This window comes from Microtus ochrogaster (assembly GCF_000317375.1).
Source record: "Microtus ochrogaster isolate Prairie Vole_2 chromosome 14 unlocalized genomic scaffold, MicOch1.0 chr14_random_2, whole genome shotgun sequence".
NCBI lineage: Eukaryota > Metazoa > Chordata > Mammalia > Rodentia > Cricetidae > Microtus > Microtus ochrogaster.
The window spans coordinates 8,269,494-8,291,228 of record NW_004949097.1 but is presented as its reverse complement, the minus strand read 5'-3'; the positions used below and the strand labels follow the sequence as shown (position 1 = coordinate 8,291,228).

The following is a 21,735-nucleotide window of genomic DNA, read 5'->3' as shown; positions in this document are numbered from 1 at the left end:
CCTCTCTACTTCTCCCCTCTTTTCTGCTCCTTTTCCCCTCCACTCTCCTCTCTTCTCCTCTTCTCTGCTCTCCTCTGGTCTTCTCTTTTTTCCTCTTCCCTGATTTTCTCCCTTGCCCCTCTCGCCTAACTTTCCATTCCTTGATCTTGGTTCTTCTTTCCCTCTACTTCTACCCACTATAGCACTCACTGTATTAGGAGATATATAATATATGTATATATCCTAATATATTATATATATCCTAATATATATTATATATCCTAATATATATTATATATATATTCTTATGTATTCATTTTCCATGGTAAGATTGATATTTTTATATTCACACAAGTGGAGATGTGGTATATGCCTTGTTTTAATTCATAGACAGATAAACGCACCAAATACTACTAGTTCTGCAGACTTATTTTTGCTAGTGAGTGAGATTTGGCTGTGGCATCTGTCACCCCATCCTGTTTCAGACTGACTCAACTGATGTGGCTACACAGTGTCTCCTTTCTTCCTCAGTACTCCAGGTGCCTCTGTTCCAAAGCAGCATGCTCAGTTGATAAGGATGAATACTTCTCGCAGAGGAGGATGGTCCTAGGTAAAGGGAATATGAGTAGCTGAACTATCCTGTTGGATCGTCTAAGCACATTCCCTGTTCCCACTTCCACGTCCCACTCACTTTTTCAATATCCCTCATTTCTGAACTTTACTCTTCAAGTGGATGAAAAACTGTGGCCCATTGATGTGTGTGTGTGTGTGTGTGTGTGTGTGTGTGTGTGTGTGTGTTTTGGTTTTTGAGACAGGGTTTCTCTGTAGCTTTGGAGCCTGTCCTGGAACTATCTCTTGCGACCAGGCTGGCATCGAACTAATAAAGATCCGCTGGGATTAAGGCATGGCCACCAATGCCTGGCTCCCATTGATGTTTTGATGTGTGATTTTTAATAACATTTTTAGTCTCTTTCTCTTTGCATGTGTGTATGTATGTATTTGTACATGTGTGTGTGTTTGCATGTTATGGCATGCATGTTGAAATGAGAGACATCTTGCAGGAGTTGGTTCTCTTGCCACTATGTTGATTCCCGTTATTGAATCGGTTTTAAAATATTGATGGTACCCACTCAGCAATCTTGTACACCCTAATGTGTGGCTTCTTGATGTAACAGGGTTAAGGTTAAGAAAATTTTCATACTTCTTTGCTCTATTTTGCAATGTAAATAATAGATGGCATAGTACCAATGTTTTCACACTAATGTTACTCTTCTGTTATGTTTGCTTGAATTCTTCCATGAAATCAAGTCCAAAATGAAATCCCAGCAGCTGTATTTCTTCTGCTTTTCATACACAGGGGTGTATTTGATGAGGAAAGATAGCATTTTATTTTATTTTATTACTTTTTTAAAATTTATTTTTACTTAAAAATTTCCACCTCCTCCCATTTCCCTCCCCCTTCCCCCATCCCCCTGCCTCTTCCTCTCCAGTCCAAAGAGTTCAGGGTTTCCTGCCCTGTGGGAAGTCCAAGGTCCTCCCCCCTCCATCCAGGTCTAGGAAGGTGAGAATCCAAACAGACTAGGCTCCCACAAAGCCGGTACATGCAGTAGGATTAAAACCCAGTGCCATTGTCCTTGGGTTCCCAGTCAGCCCTCCTTGTCCGCCACGTTCAGAGTCCTGTTTGATCACATGCTCCATCAGTCCCAGTCTAGCTGGCTTTGGTGAGCTCCGATTAGATCAGCCCCACTGTCTCAGTGGGTGGGTACACCCTTCGCGGTCCTGGCCCTGACTTCCTTGCTCATGTCCTCCCTCTTTCTACTCCTCATTTGGACCTTGGGAGCTCAGTCCAATGCTCCAATATGGGTCTCTTTCTCTAGCTTCATCCATCGCCAGATGAAGGTTCTGGCAATCTTGTCTTCTTCCAATATCCAGGAGGATAACTATATGTTTTTCTTTGGGTTCACCTTCTTATTTAGCTTCTCTAGGATCACGGATTATAGGCTCAATGTCCTTTATTTATGGCTAGAATCCATGTATGAGTGAGGAGGTGGTGCAGAGGCTAAGAGCGCTGACCGCTGTTCCCGAGGGTTCGGGTTCGATTCCCATAGATAGCGAGTGAGTTATGCATAATCGGAAAAAAAAGTTAACAGCCCCAGAGGAAAGACAGCATTTTATTTTATTTTTTTTAAGACAGCATTTTAAAAGGACTTCTGTGTTCATAATTTATAAGAATATTTTTCAGATTTTATCCTGACTGCTTTATAAGCCTCCTCTTTATATGTAATTCACAAAAACATCTTATCTAATTTTGTGGATGGTACAGGAAAGACAAATATGTAATGCGTTTACCTCCATATGACAAAAGCCTTATCTTAATGTCATAGCCTACATGATGCAGCCTTTCTCTGTTTATCTGTGGGATTGCTTTTACTATATCTTGAATTTTTATATGACATGTGTTAGATTTTTTTTATCATCAGGACAAAATGCTGCCAAACAACTTAAGAGAAAAAAAATTATTTGTTTTGTGGTTTCAAAGGTTTGGGTCCATTGTTTTGGGGATAAGGGTAATGCATGCTAGTCACCATGATAACCTAGGTTATCTAGGTTAGCAGTCAGTGTCCAACTGTTAAAGGGTTTCACCCTCAATAAGATATGTGAATGTCACAGGAGAGCTATCAGGAGTCATTACTCTCCTCCTTTTGTGTATGTTTAGCAGAGAGAGAGTTGCATTGTTTTCCCTTCATGCTTAAAAGCTTAACCATTAGGTTCATGAACTAAGATAGTCATTGGGAGGATGCTAGGAGACATATTTGTTTGCATGATATACGTTTATTTATGTGAGTATTGCTTTTCAGGTGTATCAAGTCTAAAGAGAAGTCACTTGGAGTTGGATTACATGCATTTTTCACAAGAGTATTTGGTATGAACAATTTTCTAAACATATCAGATCAATATCAAATGCTTAGTAAACCAATTTAATTTTCTGAAAAAAAAAGACAGCAAATATATTGTTAAGTCAAGAAAGAACACTCACCCTAAAGGGAATAAAAGGTTTTAATTTAGAATCAAGCAAGAATCACCATGAAGGTAACAGAGATTTAGAACATCCAAGTACCAAGTTTCAACATAATGACTGTTAGTGATGTTTATACTTGGAGCATATCAGCAGTCATGAATAAGGAGCTTCTCAAACATATCTAGGGGGATGTGACAACATAGAATAGAATTCTCTGTTGTAGCCTAAGATGCTGTTTGACAGCATCCTTCGTGTTTGGGTGCGTGGAGGATAGCATCCTGTTAACTCAATATATCCACAAAGCCTTCATGTGATAGATGCATGGATATATGGTCAGACATGGGGATGGGGCAATGAATGACAAAAAAAGAGAAAATGTAATTTGTGTCTGGATATGTACCATCCCAGCTATCCACATTTAGGGAGCTCCAATGACCTCATGGCATGTTTAACATAGGTATGCTATGCCCATGTTACTCAGAATTTCATTTGAAGCCCTTGTGGTTAGAAATGGCTAATGTTAGTCTGAGAATGAAGTATCTTCAGAGATGAAAAATGTTTCCCCTTGTCTTTAAGTAACTTATCTGACCTTAATTACACTTTTCATCTTTTAGCAAATGCAATAATAATATAAGAAGAAAACAGTTTTGTTTGTTAGATGTACAGAAGACTAAACAAGGCATTTCAGAAAATAAATGAGGTTCATAATCATGAATTCATTGCATACTTCTTTAGCATTTTATACATAATTTTAATTTGTTTTGATCTACAAATTTTTAATTAACTGATAATTCCTAAAAATAAGCATAGAAACTTTTAATCATTATTTTTATATTTTTTTAAATAGGGAAACAGAAATACTTCCAAATAACATATTTCTTTTTGCTTTCTTCTCTTCAATGGGCTGTTTTTCTTTCTCATTATTTGCAGCGGGCATTCCAGGACCTATTTACTTTGGTGCCTTGATAGACAGAACCTGTTTACACTGGGGAAATCAGAAATGTGGGAAGCCAGGGGCTTGCAGGATGTATGATATAAATAACTTCAGGTAATAATAATTTTTGTGACATATGAGTTTAGTACAAAAAAGTTCCTATTCATATGTAACATTTTGAGTGGTAAAATGATACTTGTTTCATTTTTAGAATACATGTGAATGGTATATCTTCCTTATTTATGTATTTTGATATATTGCAATTATTCCTAAGGTAGTTGATACATATAAATGTGAGTGGGCTTCTTAACCTAATCCTTCTAAATACTTTCAAAAGGGAACAGGGTGTCTATGTGGACACTCTGAAGCAGTAGGGGGAGAGCTGTATCTTGAGCTAAGCCAGCATGGAAAAACAACAGTGACAAACAGGAGAGCAAGATCCAGAGACCACAGACAATGGCACAGTAGGTGGGAACAAATCTCTCAGTTCCTACCACTCCATACCTATGGACAAAGAGGAGAACTCTTCCTTTCTGCAAGGACTAGGAAGACAGTCCTAGTACATTCAAGCAGCATGGATCCTGACATTCTAGCCTCTGGGAAGGTCCCAAACCTCTCATGCTTGCACCCTGATATGCTAAGAACCCCAAATCTGTGTGCTTCCTTTGCAGTTTAATAGAACATCTCAGGTGCCTTAGCCAGGGGCTACCTTGAGAAGGGACCTACCTGCTACCTGAATTTGACTGATGGTCTCATGTCTGAAAACTTAGAGATGCTCCACTGCACTTAGTGATTGGCTGTCTCATGGACAAAATGTGGCTCAGTAGAAGAGTGTGGTTCAAACCAGCTGAGAGTGTCACAAAGCATGAGGATGTTGCCATATATAGAAATAACTGAAACCATTATCATTAAGAAGTAGCAGACTAGGGAGCCTGGTCTCTGAGATCCAGTTGCATCCAGTTGAAGCTATGGCTTCAACCAAAAGCAATACCTGCATGGTTCTCATCACTCTCAGTGCTATGCGGGCACCTTCCTCTAAGAGTATAGTGAAACAGTTGTGGGTTCATTGCTGCCTCACTTACAGAGGTCATTCTAGGCTGATCTTTAACCAGACTTAGTTTGTTACCTTGCTGGTCCTCGAGGGCAGCAGGTCTAAGAAAGCCCATAGAGAAGCTTTTCTTGTTACAGACTGCACTGGGCTCCTTCTTGCTCCCAAAATTAGGGGAAAAAAGGCTGTAGATAATATCCATTCTATCCATTCATTTGTGTCTGGGTGAGCAATATACTGAAATTCTGGGAAAGAAAAGTGCTGACCTGTCCTCAAGCATGTCTGCTGTGATCAGCTGTCATGTCATTCCCAGACTGGTGTATCCACCCTAAGAGTGTGGAAGATCTCAGTTACTTCTGTTAGTGTATCTGTGTAGATTAAAGTTCTATTTGCCTTGGTAACCCATAATACTGGCATGTAACCTAGATTTGTGAACTAAATTGACCCCTTCTTCCTTTAAGTTGATTTTTATTAGGGTCTTTTAAAAAAGTGAAAGAAATATAAACTGATACTTTTAAATCTATTATCCCTTTAGAAAAATATTTCTGAATTGTTATATCTGAAGTCTTAGGCATCTACACATATATCCCATTTTTATGTTTTAATATTGTAAAAGTAAGTAAGATTAATTTCTCTATCCTTTTGTGGTCTTGGGTATCTTGTCTAAGCAATGATCCTGTCCCATGACTCTCTTCACAAGCCAACAAAATCCACACAGGCTTTCACCGAAACTTCCTTCTCAGGAGATTCTAGATTGTGTTAAGTTGACAACACTATCCATCACAGCATATTTTCCTACAAATATGTTGAGGATATGAAAGAACGCTTTCATAGTTATTTAGAAATATACATATAAAAATACCTATTTCCATACACATGAAGTCCAGAAATCTTAAAGCATATTTTATCAAATTTATAAATAAAAATGCTTAAGATAGTATAAAAGTTATTCTCAGAAATGGTGAAAAGGAAAATTACCTAATTTATTTTAGGAAACATCCATAGTCTTCATGATTAAACTGGACAAATTCAGCGAATGAAAAGAATTTGTGACTAAACACATAGCTCAGGGGTTAAGAGCACATATTGTTCTTGCACAGCACATGAGTTCAATTCCCATAACCCACATTATGCAGCTCAAAACTTCCTGTTACTCCAACTTCAAGACATCCAGGAATCCTGGACAAATGCACACAGAGAGATCTAACACATAGTTAAACAATAAAAAATAAATTGATCTTTATACATGCAAAATTATGCATGAAAATCAACAATTTGAAGCTATTAATGTATAAAGTGACTAACTGGACTTATTTTAGTTATACAAATATTTCCATGTATTGGCATAACACACATACAAATACTTAGTAGGAGAGCAATCTTGAAAAGTGACTTTTTTCATGTTTTATTCATGTATGATAAAACTCTGAGCAAACAAGACAGAAGATCTCTCTTAAACTAACAGGGATATTATTTTCTCAATATTTAAGAAAACAGGCAATAATGGCAGGGGAAGCATAGTGACTTAGTGTGAGGTAGTTGCAGATACGGTTTGGCTAGGAGGTTGGTCATGTTACTTGCTCTGACAGGAAGTGTTGAGGGCTACAAGCCCAGTCCATGGTATAAGGGACTTCTCCTCAGCTAAACATTTATAAAAACATTCTCATAGCACATCAAAAGATGTCTTTCTATAAGGATCCTAAATCCGGTCAAGTTGACAAAGGAAACTAGGCATCACCAAACATAAGAAATACATTCAAACTTTTATGTTGGATTATTTTTTTGACATTTAAACAAAAAGTATTAATAACTGAGTAAAGTAACTTATATTAAGTACATGGACAAAATAATCACCTAATGTTTTATTTGAAGAATAAATGATCTGTAAGAGTATATAAAATTAGATTTCACTGATCGTGTTAAGATTTAATGCAGATTAGTTGTTTTCTTTAGGAGCATTTTCATTGGGTTCCCAGCAGCACTAAAAGGATCAAGCTTTCTCCCAGCAATCTGCATTCTGATACTTTTGAGGAAGTTCCAACTCCCTGAGGAAACTGACTCTTCAGAGACTGAATTTGCAGAGATGGAGCTCACAGAGAAGGAAAGCAAGTGCATGGATGTGCCCAGAAGTCCTGAGTCTGATAACGACAGAGAACTGAAAACAAGGCTGTAATGAGATTTCTATTGACCTACACAAGCACATGAACAGTGTGCATTTGGTTCTTTTGAATTATGGAAAGTACTATAGGAGCTATTTTCTTATCCTTGACCCAAAAAGTTACTTTTAATTATGATAAAAAATATTTACTGATATTTCAGAAGCATTAGAGTAGCACTTAAGATTTTTCTAGGGAAGACTATAGTGACCCTACCATAATGATCTTTAGAGCTGCCTTCATTGTCAAACAGCATTTTCTCTTTTAACTCAATCAGAGCAAGTGCACTTTTCTTACATATCTGAAAAGAGCTTTAAGACTTTGCCATGATGAAACACTATTCAATTTCATGGAATTATGCTTTGATGTTATATTTATTTAGAGTGAAACATTTTCATCTTGGTTGTGTTATATTGAAATCATTTGTTCAAATTTATTATTTCTATATGCAAGATATTGGCATACTTCTTTGTCTAGTTAAGAGTTCTTAATTCTCTTTTTTATTCTATGTATAATTCTTCTAAAATTAGATTTCTTATTAAATGTTTTATGTTGTTTTCATGTCCTTGTTTTATTACATGTCACACATTTGATTACTTAGAGCACTGAAAGTTTTAATCATGCTTTTAAAAATCACGAAGCAAAGATATTTGGAACATTTTCCCTAACATTTCAAAGCTGGTCATAAAACTCACTCTTAAAAGGAAGAATTTGAGGAAGTCTGTACTTTCATAGGCCTTCATAGAGAAGAGGTTGTGTGTCAGTGGTACAGTGATTGTCAAGTACATGTGAGGCTCTGGGTTCAACATCAAAGTTGAGCAAATTACTGAAAATAAAATCAATAAAGGCTGGAGGCCGTATCAGATGTTCTCAAAAGACTAGTATCTCTTATTCATGTGGCCTCTTTGACCCAGAATTCATTTTACAAATGTGTCCTTAGATACAATGATTTCCAAAATAGCCTTAGAGTAAAACATTTCAAGAGATATCAGTTAGATGGCTCAGTGGAAAGAAAAGTTTGCCACCAAACCTAACAAGATGGGTTTGACCCCAGAAATCCGCATGGTAAAAAGAGAGAACCATGTCTTACATGTTGTCCTATGTCATCTACTCCTGGACTGTGGTGTACATGCTCCACCTATAAATAAATAAATTAATAAAAAAGAAATTAATAAAAAAGATGAAAAAAATTATAAATATTTAAAGAGTGACTTATTTTTTGAAAATGGAATTTATAGTATTGGAAGTACAAATTAAAACAAAATAAAGTTGTGGTAGTTTGAGTGAGAAATGTCCATCCTAGGGTCAAACAATTAGACATCTGTACTCCAGTTGATAACTGTTTGTGAATAATTATGGGACCATCCTTAATGAAGGAAGTGTATCATTGAGCTGGATGTTGATAGTTAAAAGCATTGCCTACTTTCAGTTCACTCTCTGCTTTGTGCTTTTGTTGAGCAAGTGAGTTAATCCCTAAAGATAATGAGGTTGAAATTAGGAAAGTTGAGGAGTGGAGGTCAATATAGTGTGCTTGTTTATATATAGTGAGAGTATCAACATGCGAGAACAGAATAAAGGAAGGCACCATCTTACAACTCTTTGAGGAAACCAGTCGGCCCATGGGAGTGTTAAATTTACAGTTTCATTACTTGAACTGAGGCCAGCCCACTTCCATGAAAGAAAGGCTTATGTTGTTCATTCTCTCAGAGGCCTTAGGACAGGACATGATCTCTTGGCCCTACTGTTTGGAGCTGTGTCTAAATGCAGCACCTTGGGGAGGTAAATCATAGGAATGAACTTTTTGGCATCACTTTAACTGGGAATCAAACAGAGATGTATGTAAGGAGCAAAGGGCCTAGTTTCTCTTCCACATGTTTACCACCAAACTTCCTCCCTCGGTATCTCATGTCTTGATGCTTCCACCTCCTGATGTGGTATGTCCTTCTGTATAATGTGAATATGTTTTATTACCATTGGTTAATAAAGAATCTGATTAGGCCACTAGCCAGAAATAATAGTGCTAGGGGAAATCCAAGTAAAGATAAAGGTAAAGGAAGGTGGAGTCTGGGATATACCAGCAGCCCCCATGGAAGTAAGACGTGAGGCAACACACCAGGAAACTCATGATAAAATATGGAAAAATAGAATGGGTTGATTTAATTTGTAAGATCTAGTTAATAATAAGCCTGAACTAATAAACCAAACAGCTTGCAATTATTATTAAGCCTCAGAGTGGTTACTTTAAAAGTGACTGTGGGACTGGGTAGAGTGAGAAACTTAAAGCTACAAATGGTGTACCAACATGAGGTGCTCAGATTTCCATAGGGACTGCAAGATGGAGCTGGCCGACAGCTGCCATGAGCTAAGCTATGCAGTGGATGGTGGGTTTGGGCAGTCTCACACAGGCCTTGGTAGAGAGAGGCTAATCAGTCAAGCACTGTGCGACAGATTTTGCTTTTGCTCATATGGACATAAAAAGTGTGTGGGCTGACTGTAAGCTACCTGATGGCAGCATTGGGCGGAGGTATGTGAAACAGTTGCTGAGAGACATGGATTGAAAGAGACTGATACAGTACATCAACCTGAATATCTCAAAAATGCCTTAGCTTTCCTATCCTCCTACAACCTTTGTGGAACTCTGAAACACAGCTTGCTCTAATACTGGGGGGACTTAAGAAGTGAGTGAACACCCACACAGTGGGAAGCTACACTCTCTAGGTCCTCCCTAGTGGGACAAAACTCCAGGCCCCTCCCCCAACTCCCTTGGTTTTTCTAGCCAGCTAGCAGGTAGTTCCATGCTCCTAGACTGCCCCAAAACACAAACACATCCAGCCTACTAGCCACACCCTGCCCCCAAACCCACCTATCCTCCTGCAACCTCAGGGGAACTCTGAAAAACAGCTTGACCCAATACTGAGGAGACTTAAGAGGGGAGTGAACAGCCACATATTGGGATGCCCCACTCTCTAGATCCACGCCAGTGGGACAATATCTCGGGCCCTCCCCCAGCTTGCTCAGCTGTTCTAGCCAGCCAGCAAGGAGATTTCTGTGGCTAGGCTCCCCCAAAACCCAAACCTGGACCCACACCCTCCCCCCCAAAGCTACTAGCCACTTCTTGCCTAAGAGCTGAGAGTTTCCTATAATACTGAGAGGACAAAGAGCTTGCTACAACTCTGAGGGGGATTAAGAGAGAGCACCAAGAGAGCAAACCAGGAGAGATGACCATGAAAGAAGATATAGAGACCTCAAAGGCTTTCTGAGATGGACATTGATAATACAGAGCAGACCAAGAAAAACTCCCAAACACTCAGACAGCCACTGCAAAGATTGGACCAAGATGCAAAGACACTGAAGGACTCATTTGAAGGAAGAGATGGGTAGGTGCCAATGCAAGAATTCCTCCAGCAACCTTAAAAGCAACATGGTAACACCAGAACCCAGTGGTCACACAACAGAAAGACTTGACCATCCTAACTCAGAAGAAGAAATGACTTTAAATGTATTATGAAATGATGGGCCTTTAAAGAGGAAATGAAAAACTCCCTTAAAGAAAAGAAGACAAACAAAAACTTGGAAGAAATTAATAAATCCCTCAAAGAAATCCAAGGAAACCAAGAAAAAAACAAACAGTTAAACAGTTCCAGGCTAGAAGACTGAAAAAGAGGGAATAAAAAAAAACACAAACTGAGGAATTCTGGATATGGAAAATCTGGGTAAACAAACAGGAACTGCAGAGACAAGTATAAGCAACAGAATACAAAATATTGAAGAAAGAATCTCAGGGGGTGAAGATACTATAGAAAAAATAGACTCATTGGTTAAAGAAATCATTAAATCTAACAAATTCTTAACATAAAACATCCAGGAAATCTGGATCACCATGAAAATACCAAAGTTAAGAACAGGGATAGAAGAAGGAGAACTTCAGCTCAAAGACACAGAAATTATATTCAACAAAGTCATAGAAGAAAACTTTCCCAACCTAAAAAATGATGTCTCTTTGAAGGTATAAGAAGCTTACAGAACACCAAATAGACTGGAACAAAACATCCCCATTCCTTATAATAATCAAAACAAAAAACATGCAGAATAAAGATAGAATATTAAGAGCTGCAAAAAAAGGGGGCAAAAAACATAGAAAGGTAAACCTACCATAATTACACCCAACTTCTCAGTGGAAACCATGAAAGCTAGAAGGTCCTGGGTAAATGTGCTGAAGTCACTAAGAGACCATGGATGCAAGCCCAGACTACTATATCCAGCAATGCTTTCATTCACCATTGATGGAGAAAATAATATATTCCGTGACAAAAAGAGATTTGAACAATAAGTACCCACAAACCCAGCCTTACAGAAAGTACTATAAGGAAAACCCCAATCCAGGAAAGCTAACTGCACCCACAAAAACATAGGCAGCTGATAAACCCCTCACCAGCATAATCCAAAGAGGGAAGCACACAAACACTACTACTGAAAAATATTCCGAATTGACAACCACTGGTCATTAATATTGCTTAATATCAATCGACTCATTTCACCTGTAAAAAGACAGGCTAAGAGAATGGATATAAAAACAGGATCCAGCATTTTGATGTATACAAGAAACAAACCTCAACCTCAAAGACAGATACTACCTCAGTATTGTCAGAGGTATTCTGTCCTGCCCGGTTTAGGCAGTCTTTATGTTCCAAAGAAAGCACACAGAGATCTATATTAACTATAAACTGGTCCATTAACTCAAGCTTCTTATTAACTCTTTTTTTTTTTTGTTTCTCTAGGTTTCTTTTTTTTTTATTTATTTTTTTTTATTAAGAAAGAAAAAAAAATTTTCCGCCTCCTCCCAGCCTCCCACTCCTCCCACTCTCCCCCCCCCAACCCCCCCCCTCCTAACCTCCCCCCCCCCCTCTCTTCCTCCCTCTCGAGTCTGAAGAGCAGTCAGGGTTCCCTGCCCTGTGGAAAGTCCGAAGTCCTCCCCCCTCCATCCTGGTCTAGGAAGGTGAACATCCAAACTGGCTAGGCCCCCACAAAGCCAGAGCTAGAAGTAGGATCAAAACCCAGTGCCATTGTCCTTGGCTTCTCAGCAGCCCTCATTGTCCGCCATATTCAGAGAGTCCGGGTTTATCCCCTGCTTTTCGAGTCATAATCCAGCTGGCATTGGTGAGCTCCCAATAGATCAGTATAACTTATATTAGCCCACTTATCTATGTTATCCACATAGCTCGGTACCTTTTGCAGTATGGCAGGTCACATCTTTTTTCTTCTGTGTCTGGGCAGGACTGGACAGGAATGGGCTTTCCTCTTCACAGAATTCTTCTGTTCACCTTGCTCCACCTCTACTTCCTGTCTGGTTGTCTCACTTATACTTCCCACCTGGCTACTAGTCAATCAGTGTTTGTTTAAAACATAATTGACAGAATACAGAAAAGTCCCACACTAACCAAGGCCATCCCAACTATATCTAGGCAGAGCAAAGTATCTCTATAAAAAGAATGGGTTCCACAGAGCCATTACAAGCAGTAGTGATAAAATGTGATGTAGCTAACAGTGATCCCACAGTCTGTCCCAGTCATACAACTGTTACCCACATTAAGAGGGCCTAGTTTGATCCTATGCTAGTTCTCTCTTTGTCAGGCTGGAGTTGGTGGGCTCCCATTAGCTCAGGTAAGCTGTTTCATTGTATGTTCCCACCATGGTCTTGAGCTCTCTGCCCATATTCACACTCATCCCAGTCTTTGACTGAACTTTGGGAACTCAGTCCAGTGTTCCACTCTGGATCTCTACATCTACTTCCATCAGTTGCTGGATAAAGGTTTAATGATGACATTTAAGGCACTCATCAGTCTGATGACAGGGTAAGGCTAGTTTAGGCATCCTCTCCATTATTAGGCCTTAGTATGGGTAATCCTTATGAATTCCTAGGAATTTCTTTAGTGCCAGATTTTTTTGCTAGCCCCAAATGGCTCTTTCAATCAAGATACCTCTTTACTTGTTATCAATCTCTGTCATTTTCTCATCTCAACCATCTTGTTCCCTCAAGTTCTCACCCTCTTTCCTTCTCCCCATCTGCTTTCCTTATGTCCTCCTTCCTTCCCAACCCCCAACCTTCCAATTTGGACAGGCAATCTTGTCTAGTTCCCTTACCCAGCTGTGTGTGTGTGTGTATATACATATACATATACATATACATATACATATACATATACATATACATATACATAGCTTCTCTGGTGTCATGAACTATAGGTTTGTTATCCTTTGCTTTACAGTTAGTAACCACTTATGAGTGAGTACATACCATGCTTGTCTTTCAAGTTTTGGGTTACTTCATTTAGAATGTTTTTTTTTTCTAGTTTCATTCATTTGCATGTAAATTTCCAGATGCTAGTTCATACAGCATATTATCAAGCAGTCCAGGCAAGAACAGTTTCTTGCTCAAATGACTATCTTTTTTTGCATTGAAGGCAAATTCCAGAACAAGTTTCTTCAATACCCATAAACCTCATTGAAGAAATTTATACTGCCCAAAATAGAAAGTGTCTCACTGTTGAGAAAAGTCAAAGTTATTAAAACATTTTAAATACAATATACTCTATGTCTTTGAAAATTTTGAAGAATACCTATCATCTTAAATATATCCCTGTATGTTTAGAAAACCTAACTAATATTACTACAGCTTGACTATTATTGATGACTATCTATTAATTATACATTAAATTTTTAATGAGTTTTATCAATATAATACCTTAAATAAGAGTAGAAATATACATATAACAAAATTAACCTTAAATTTATATCAATAAACCAAAGTCCATACCAAGGGAAAGTATTCATTTCTTTATCATATCCCCACCTTTATTTTTACAAAGAGATTTACTGTGATCATTAACCACTTATAATCAACCCCCTTTAAATAAAAAACAAATATTTATAAACAATATTTGGGAATTTGCACATAGTTATCTAGACTGCTTCCTGCTGTATGTGGATATAATGAATGAGACACTTCATGGGATATCTAACATGCTTGATCCATCTCAACCATCAGTCTTAAAGCTGTCATGAATTTTGGACCACCTGGGCCTTCACTTAAGGAGTCTTGTTTGATCAAATCATATAAGCAGGTAAGCGCCAAAGCTTTCTATCCTCTGTGATACAAAACAAAAACCACAAAAAGTAAAACACAATAATACACATAATGAAGACTCTCTGTGTATAATCCATATTTATGTGGTTTATTTTTTTATTTTTTAGTATATTTCTTTTATTTTTTTTTAATTTTTGGTTTCTTTGAGACAATTTTTTATTCTTTCTGTGTGTATCTCTGGCTGTCCTAGACCTCAATCTGTAGACCAGGCTTCCCTTTAGCTCACAGAGATCCACCAGCTTTTGCCTCCCAAGTGCTGGGATTAAAGGCATGTGCCAGCACAGCCAACTATTCTCTTTCTTTTTTAAAAAAGACTTTCTTTATCCTTTTTCTTTTACCTCCCAAGGCTATGTATATTTTTTAAACACACTGTAAACCATTTAAAGTGTTTTTTAAATCTGAATCTGTCTTTATTGTATATCTCTCTTTTTCTAACTATATGAGTCTTTAATTTGCTAAGAGATAGAGCTAGGATTAAAGCTGTAGCTTTGGCGGCTAGAGCCACTCCATTCCTTGGTTTCCTGAGAGTCTAGCTTCATGATGGAGGTACTGACAGGAGTCATATTTAATTTATAACTCTGTGGAGCTTTTAGGTCCACAGAGGTCCACACTACAAAGGAGCCTGATGCTGCTGTTCTTAAACACCAATTAAGACCAGAGCCTCCTAAAAGAACAGTGAAGTTTTTGCTACTAATGCTGAATCAGGAAGCCTCTGTTAAAGAAACTTTGCCTCTGCTTGACTCTAGAAAACAGAGGCCACCAGAAAAAGAGCTTCTATCAAGAACTTGAGCTTACCTCTATTGTCTTATTTTTTTCTAGATTTTTTTCTCAAACTCTCTCGGGTTTTAGTGAATGTAGTTGCCTCACATTGGCACCATTTGTAGATGTAAGTTTTTATCCCGCCTGGTCCTGTAGCCATTCAGTTCTAAAGAAACACAGAAAGGCTTACATTAATTATAAACTTGTTCACCTAATATCTCAGGATTATTGTTAGCTAGTTCTTACAACTTAAATTAACCCACAGTTCTTGTCTAGTTTTAGTCATGTGGCTTGGTACCTTTTCTCGGTACAGAACTTTAATCTTGCTTCCTCTGTGTTTGGGTGGTTATGTCATAGTGAGCCTTTCCTGTCTTCAGAATTCTCCTAGTCTCATTTCTCTGCTCTACTTCCTGCCTGGCTACTAGCCAATGAGTATTTTATTAAACCAATACATGTGACAAATCTTTAAAGGGTGCAACAGTATTATGCCACAGCATTTGTAGACATTTGTGGTTGAAGTCCAAGTGTGCGGGCACATGCCTTTAATCCCAGCACCTGGGAGGCAGAGGCAGCTGGATCTCTGTAGTAGAAAGCTCCTTGTTTGTTCCTAGCTGCTCAGCCCTGAAATAACCACACAGAAACTGTATTCATTAAATCACTGCTTGGCCTATTAAGTCTAGGCTATTACTTAATTATTACTATTATATTGGCTAGCTCTTACATCTTAATGTAACCCATTTCTGCTAATCTGTGTATCTCTACTGTGTACTGGCAAGGTTCCAGCTGGCAGCTTGTATCTTTCCCCTCTGGCAGCTACGTAGAAATCTACCAAATGTGTATTCTTTATCCCAGCATTCAGTTTAGTTTTTCATGCCTAGCTGTTTTCTTTTCTGCACAGCCACAAGGCAGTTTCTTTATTTACCAATGGTATTCATAGTATACAGAGGGGAAACCCACATCACGCCATGTAGCTGACTTGTCTTCATAAGTCATAATTCTCTTTGCTTGGCATCCTTTCTGGATAGTTATCTTTTATTCTTTAACTATCCAAACATCCAGGGTCTCTTGACATTTTCAAGATGACTATGTTGGAGGAGGTCCTTCTATATTTGCATTGTTTTCATTGGTTATTAAAGAAACTGCCTTGTCCTGATTGATAGGATGGAACTCAGATAGGCAAGGAAGACAGAACAGGATTCTGGGAAGAAGGGCAGTGTGGCAGATGCCATGGTTCTCCTGCCCAAGATGGATGCTGGTTAGATTCATGCCGGTAAGCCACAGTCAAGTGGTGATACACATTAATGGAGACGGGTTAAACTGATATGTGAGAGTTAGCCAATAAGAGGCTAGAGATAATTGGCCAGGTAGTGTTGATTGCCTTGACGGGTCACCAGTCTAGGGTTAGTAAACCTGTCTGGCAGGTCAGTTATTCCAGGGTCCCGGAGAGGCGCTATCTGTAAGATATGAGCTAGAAAAGAGGAAGGAGGCCAAGCTGGGATTCCTGTCGAAGCCTCAGTTTATTAGAGAAGGGGTACAACTTATATAGGGTATGGAGTTGGGGGGTGGGCACAGGGGTCTGAGCTCTTGCCACGTGGTTCGTGTTGGTCACGTAGACAGGAGGTTATCTTCGGTCAGGTCACTGTAGGCCAAGAAGTCACGAGTTGCCACACCTAGTTCCCTAGGTAGTTTGGAGTGTGAAGTGGGTTCTGCTAACAGATAGCTCTCCATTAACAGCCAATTTGGGTGTGGGGTAGGCTCTGTCAATAGAACGATTCCTAACATAATTAGGGGTGTGAGGTTCTCTGCAGACTCCCCTAGGGTGATGGTTTCTGCAATGATTTTAGGAGAAAATTGGCTCCTAACAAGGTAGTGTTTAAATGAATACAGTTTCTATGCGGTTATTTCAGGTATAAGCTAGCTGAGTGGCTGGGACAAACAAGGTACTCTGTTCCCTACTACATGAGTATTTTCGTTCAAAGACAAGAACAGCACCCTATTGGGCATTTAGAACTTGATGCTTTGTCAGAGGTGACTACAGGGTGGGGTTCTAAAAGCCTGGGTAAATCATCTTTGACTCTGACGTATACTAGCAAGGCTAACTCCAGTCCTTGCACCTTCTCTCACTGCTCATCAGTTTCTACAATTTTCTCAATCATTTAAAATCTTTTCACCACTGTCTTTTTTAAATCCCAAATTCCTTGAGTGATCTCATTGACTCACATAACCCCTGGTCCTCATTCTGTACATGTAACCCCAAAGGTATGAAATTTATCCATTAAGGCTAGCTTGCTATTGTTGGATATTATTTCAATGGCATGAAGATTGCCTTCCTGGAAATATATTCTATCTACTAACTTATCATAACATTTTAACAGATTTTGATTATCAAATTCAAAAATTCATTCAAAGTATGAATTATTTTAAATAATTTCTCAGCACCCTTTGACATGGATTGAATTTTGTTTGTCAAATTAATGTTTTCCTTTTTAATGGTCTTAATATTTAGATAACTTTTATTTTTGACAATAGTGATTCTGTCAGTTAGCTGGTCATTGTTAGTCTGTAAAGACAGTATCATTTCTAAAAGTGCCTCATTCTTGGCTCTGTTATCAAATCATTTTGTTAAGGATACATTATGAAAATCAAAGCTAATCCCCAATACCTAATAAATGGATGTATCAGAAAAAAACGTCTAAGCTTGCAGAATATCAGTCATAGTATAATCAAAAAGATTATTAAATCCCTAGATAATAATATTTTCTGCAATTATATAACTTTCAAATTTATTGATTTATTTATTAATCAAATAATGTTACTTCTGTTATAAGATTTCAGTAAATTATTGTAGATGTAATAATATTTATTGGCCAGCATATGGCAGCTGCATAGGAGAGAGACATGACCAGTGGTAGAGAGAAGCAACCAGTAGTCATGTGAATAGTTCCACTTGGTCCTATGTTAGAGCCTGCTTAAATACTGACAAATATGCTTTGCTTCACAAATTAAGAGAAAGTGAAGCAATTCTGTACATGGAGTGAGTCTTTTTGTTCCCAGAATATCAAGGAACCCAGAGCACAAGAGCAGGGAACACAAACCAGAAGCTCTACAAGTCACTTCACTGTAGGGAAAGCATCAGGGTGGGGGAAGCAGGGGCCAGCCTGGGATATTGACAAATCATTGCTTTGACAAAAAAACAAAAAAACAAAAAAACCCTGCAACTTCTTAGTAGGTGAAAACAAGTCAGGAGGGCAGCTGTGGGAGACATTCTAGGCCACGGACCTTTTGGGACTTTTAGACAGGTCCCAGTAGGAGTGGACTTGGGATTCACATGGGCTCCAGATGACAATATGGGGTATATACCCACATAAAACCTGAAAGAGCTCAGTAAGCTCTTCTAAGCATAAAAGAACTTGGCTTCTTGATAGCAGCATTTTCTCAGGTGAGCTCTGTTTGCTAGAGGAAGCATATCTCATTTAAGGGAGGCTTCCTAACTCAGCTTTAGCTATAAAAACATCACAGCTCTTTATGCCACAAAACACTTAAATGCTGTTTATGAATAGCCAACATCATGCTTCTTGGTGATGGCAGGAACCATGAAACTTCACAGAATTGTGACCAAAACCATGGCCCCTGCCAGTATCTCTGCCATGAAGCTGAACTCTCAGAACTCTAAGGAATGGGATGGATTCAGCCACCGAAGTCATGGCTTTAATCCTAGCCATATTGCTTAGCAAATTAAAGACTAATGTGGTCAGAATAAAAAGATATACTGTGAAGATTAATTCAGATAAAAAATCTTTAAATGGTTTACAGTATGTTTAAAAATATATGTAGACTCTGGAAAGAAATGAAAAATGATAAAGTCCTTAAAAAAGAAAGAACGAGAGTAGATGGGTTCGGTGGCATACACCTTTAATCCCAGCACTTGCGAGGCAAAGGCAGGCATCTGTGAGTTCAAGGGTAGCCTGGTCAACAGAGTGAGTTTCAGGACAGCCAAAGATAAGCAGAGAATCTCTATCTCAAAAAAAAAATCAAATAAAAATTAAAAAGAAAAAAAGAAATAGAGTTTAAAATAAAGTCATGTACAGATTGAAAATATGCAAAGAATCTAGATACTGAATGTCATTGTGTTGTCCTAGATTGTTTAACAACTGAGAAAAAAACAGCTGCTAACAGATATTTAATTATAAATGCTGCTGGATTAATCCAACATATATATTTTTAAAATGCCTTGACTTCAAAATTTAACCCAAAAGATGTGTTACTTTGGAGAAGAGTCTTTGCTTTTGTATCCAGAAGAAATAAGAGGTTGTGCATTCATTCTGCATTAAGAAAAATTAGATTTGATCGAGGAAGACCACCTGAAAAATCTCCAAGAGGAGCAGATGGCACAGATGATCCAACATTTAAGAGAACCTCTGTTGTAGTTTTCTCTGAGTTCTACATCCAGAAAAGCCTCAAGACTGCTGGTTGAGATGATCAAGCCTCAAAGAATTTCTATTGCTAGGAGAGGGCGGCTTGCTCATCCCAGCCACCCAGAACCAAAATAGTCACACAGAAACTGTATTAATTAAAGCACTGCTTGGCCCATTAGCTCTAATTTCTTATTAACTAACTCTTAAACCTTAGTTTAACCCATATCTATTAAGCTGTGTCTCACCACGTGGCAGTGATCTTTTTTAACATCTACTAAGGCAGACATGAAACAGGACCCTGTTGACTTCATTGTTTATCCAGGTACAAGACATAATCAGGAACAGGCTTTGTCCAATGTACATAACACACATCCAGTCCCATACAGGTCTTCCTGGTCCCCTAGCACAAGGCAACGCTGAGACTGATCAAGTATTTATTGGAAGCGTGTTGCAGGCCTCGGAATTTCATAAAAAGCATCATGTTAATAGTAAAGGCCTAAAGAAAGAATTTTCCATTACTTGGCAACAAGCTAAGGACATGTCCTTAAAGCGATGTCCTACTTGTTCTTTCTATTACCAAAAACCATTGCCTGCAGGGAGTAACCCAAAGGGTACTAAAAGAAATGAAATCTGACAGATGGATATGTTCCACTTTATGGAATTTGGTAAATTAAAATATGTACACCACACCATAGACACATATTCAGGTTTTCAATGGGCTACTGCCCTGAGCTCAGAAAAGGCTGATTCAGTAATCACACATTTATTGAAGGTTATGGCCATCATGGGTATACCTGCACAAATAAAGACAGATAATGGTCCAGCATATGTATCTAAGAAAATGAAACACTTTTGTGCTTATTATAATATAAAACACATTACAGGTATACCAAATAATCCTACAGGTCAGGCAGTTATAGAAAGATCAAATCGTACTATAAAAGATATGCTGAACAACCAGAAAGGGACCGAAAATACCCCCAGAAGTAGATTACATAATGCTTTATTAACCTTGAATTTTCTTAACGCTAATGAGAAAGGAACAACAGTGACAGAAAGACATTGGAAAATGGAAAAGTCTGCTAAACTAAATCAATCAATTCATTTCAAAGATGTGCTGACCTCTCAATGGAAGCCAGGAGATGTGCTACATTGGGGAAGGGGCTTTGCTCTTTTTTCCACAGGAGAAGAAAAATTGTGGATACCATCAAAATTAATATAGTTTCAATTTGAAGAGGAGAAACCTTTTGGAAAGGAGAAATGACAGCTTATCCATAATGATGATATTCATACAGGTGGTAAGAAAAACATATAGAATGGGGGCAGGGTTCTCTTCTTATCTCTGCAGGAAAAGACTCATCTTCACAAAATTCAAGGACCCTGCATGTTTGAATACTGATAGATGGAAACAATTTACAACCCAATAAGAATCAGCAAGAAAATCAAATAGGTCCCGTAAGTAAAATTATTCTACTCTTATCTTTAAATATGTATTAATGTGCATTTATTTATAAATATATAGAGCTGGTTTTGAAGTTGGACTCTGGCTCAGTCCCTCTCCAATTCCAAGCCTGTTGGTAAGAGACGAACCCAGAGTTTCTGGAGTTTCTGTCTCATGTCAAGAGCCATGATATGGGACAGAAAGATTAATGCGTTTAGAAAACATCTTTGCTTTTCTTCATATGTATCATAACTTTCATTGAATATATGTATGTCTATATATGCCTATATGGTTAATGTTTAAGTTTTTCACAATGAACAATGAGTTTTTCCTGAAGTGACATTTGAAGTTTCCAGGAAGAAGATGGGGCCCCATAACAACAACTCCACCTGGTTGATATGACGTCATGATACTGATAGCGCTACTACAAGACCTGCTTTGGGTACCAGCTGCACTCATTTTACTTTCACAGGATTCCCCAGAAAGAACGTTGCCCCCATGACAGCTGGAAGTAATTCTAGAGGACGACGTCCCCTCTCCCAGTAAAGTTTGCCCTTGGGTTTAGGGACATCATTTAGGGGTTGATTATAATTAGTATACAGTTGAGGGTTGGGGGTTGGGGGAGGAATTTTATAAGCTCAGGGATCATTTGAAAAAAAGAGAGATAATTGGATGATGGGATAATAGATTGGTACTTGTTGGTACTTGTGAGTTATTGTTTTGAGACAAATATGTTGGTATCAATTCTTATATATTGATACAAAGTTAAATTATATTGACTATTGTATGCATGCATGCTTCTACCTCTGTTTAAAACATTTTTATGTATTGATATTGTAT

General features: G+C 38.2%; 1 protein-coding gene across 2 annotated transcripts in view; it reads left to right on the top strand.

The window, feature by feature from the left end:
* LOC101993566 (solute carrier organic anion transporter family member 1A5-like) overlaps positions 1-8,272 on the top strand; it is a 70,519-nt gene extending 62,247 nt beyond the window's left edge. For both annotated transcript variants that reach the window (XM_005364560.2, XM_013352764.1), the window contains 3 exons: positions 2,838-2,902; positions 3,929-4,046; positions 6,934-8,272. In XM_005364560.2, the coding sequence (XP_005364617.1) occupies positions 2,838-2,902; positions 3,929-4,046; positions 6,934-7,153 (403 nt within the window). In that variant the 3' untranslated portion in view covers positions 7,154-8,272. The remainder of the gene's footprint in view (positions 1-2,837; positions 2,903-3,928; positions 4,047-6,933) is intronic.
* Positions 8,273-21,735: the final 13,463 nt, after the last annotated feature.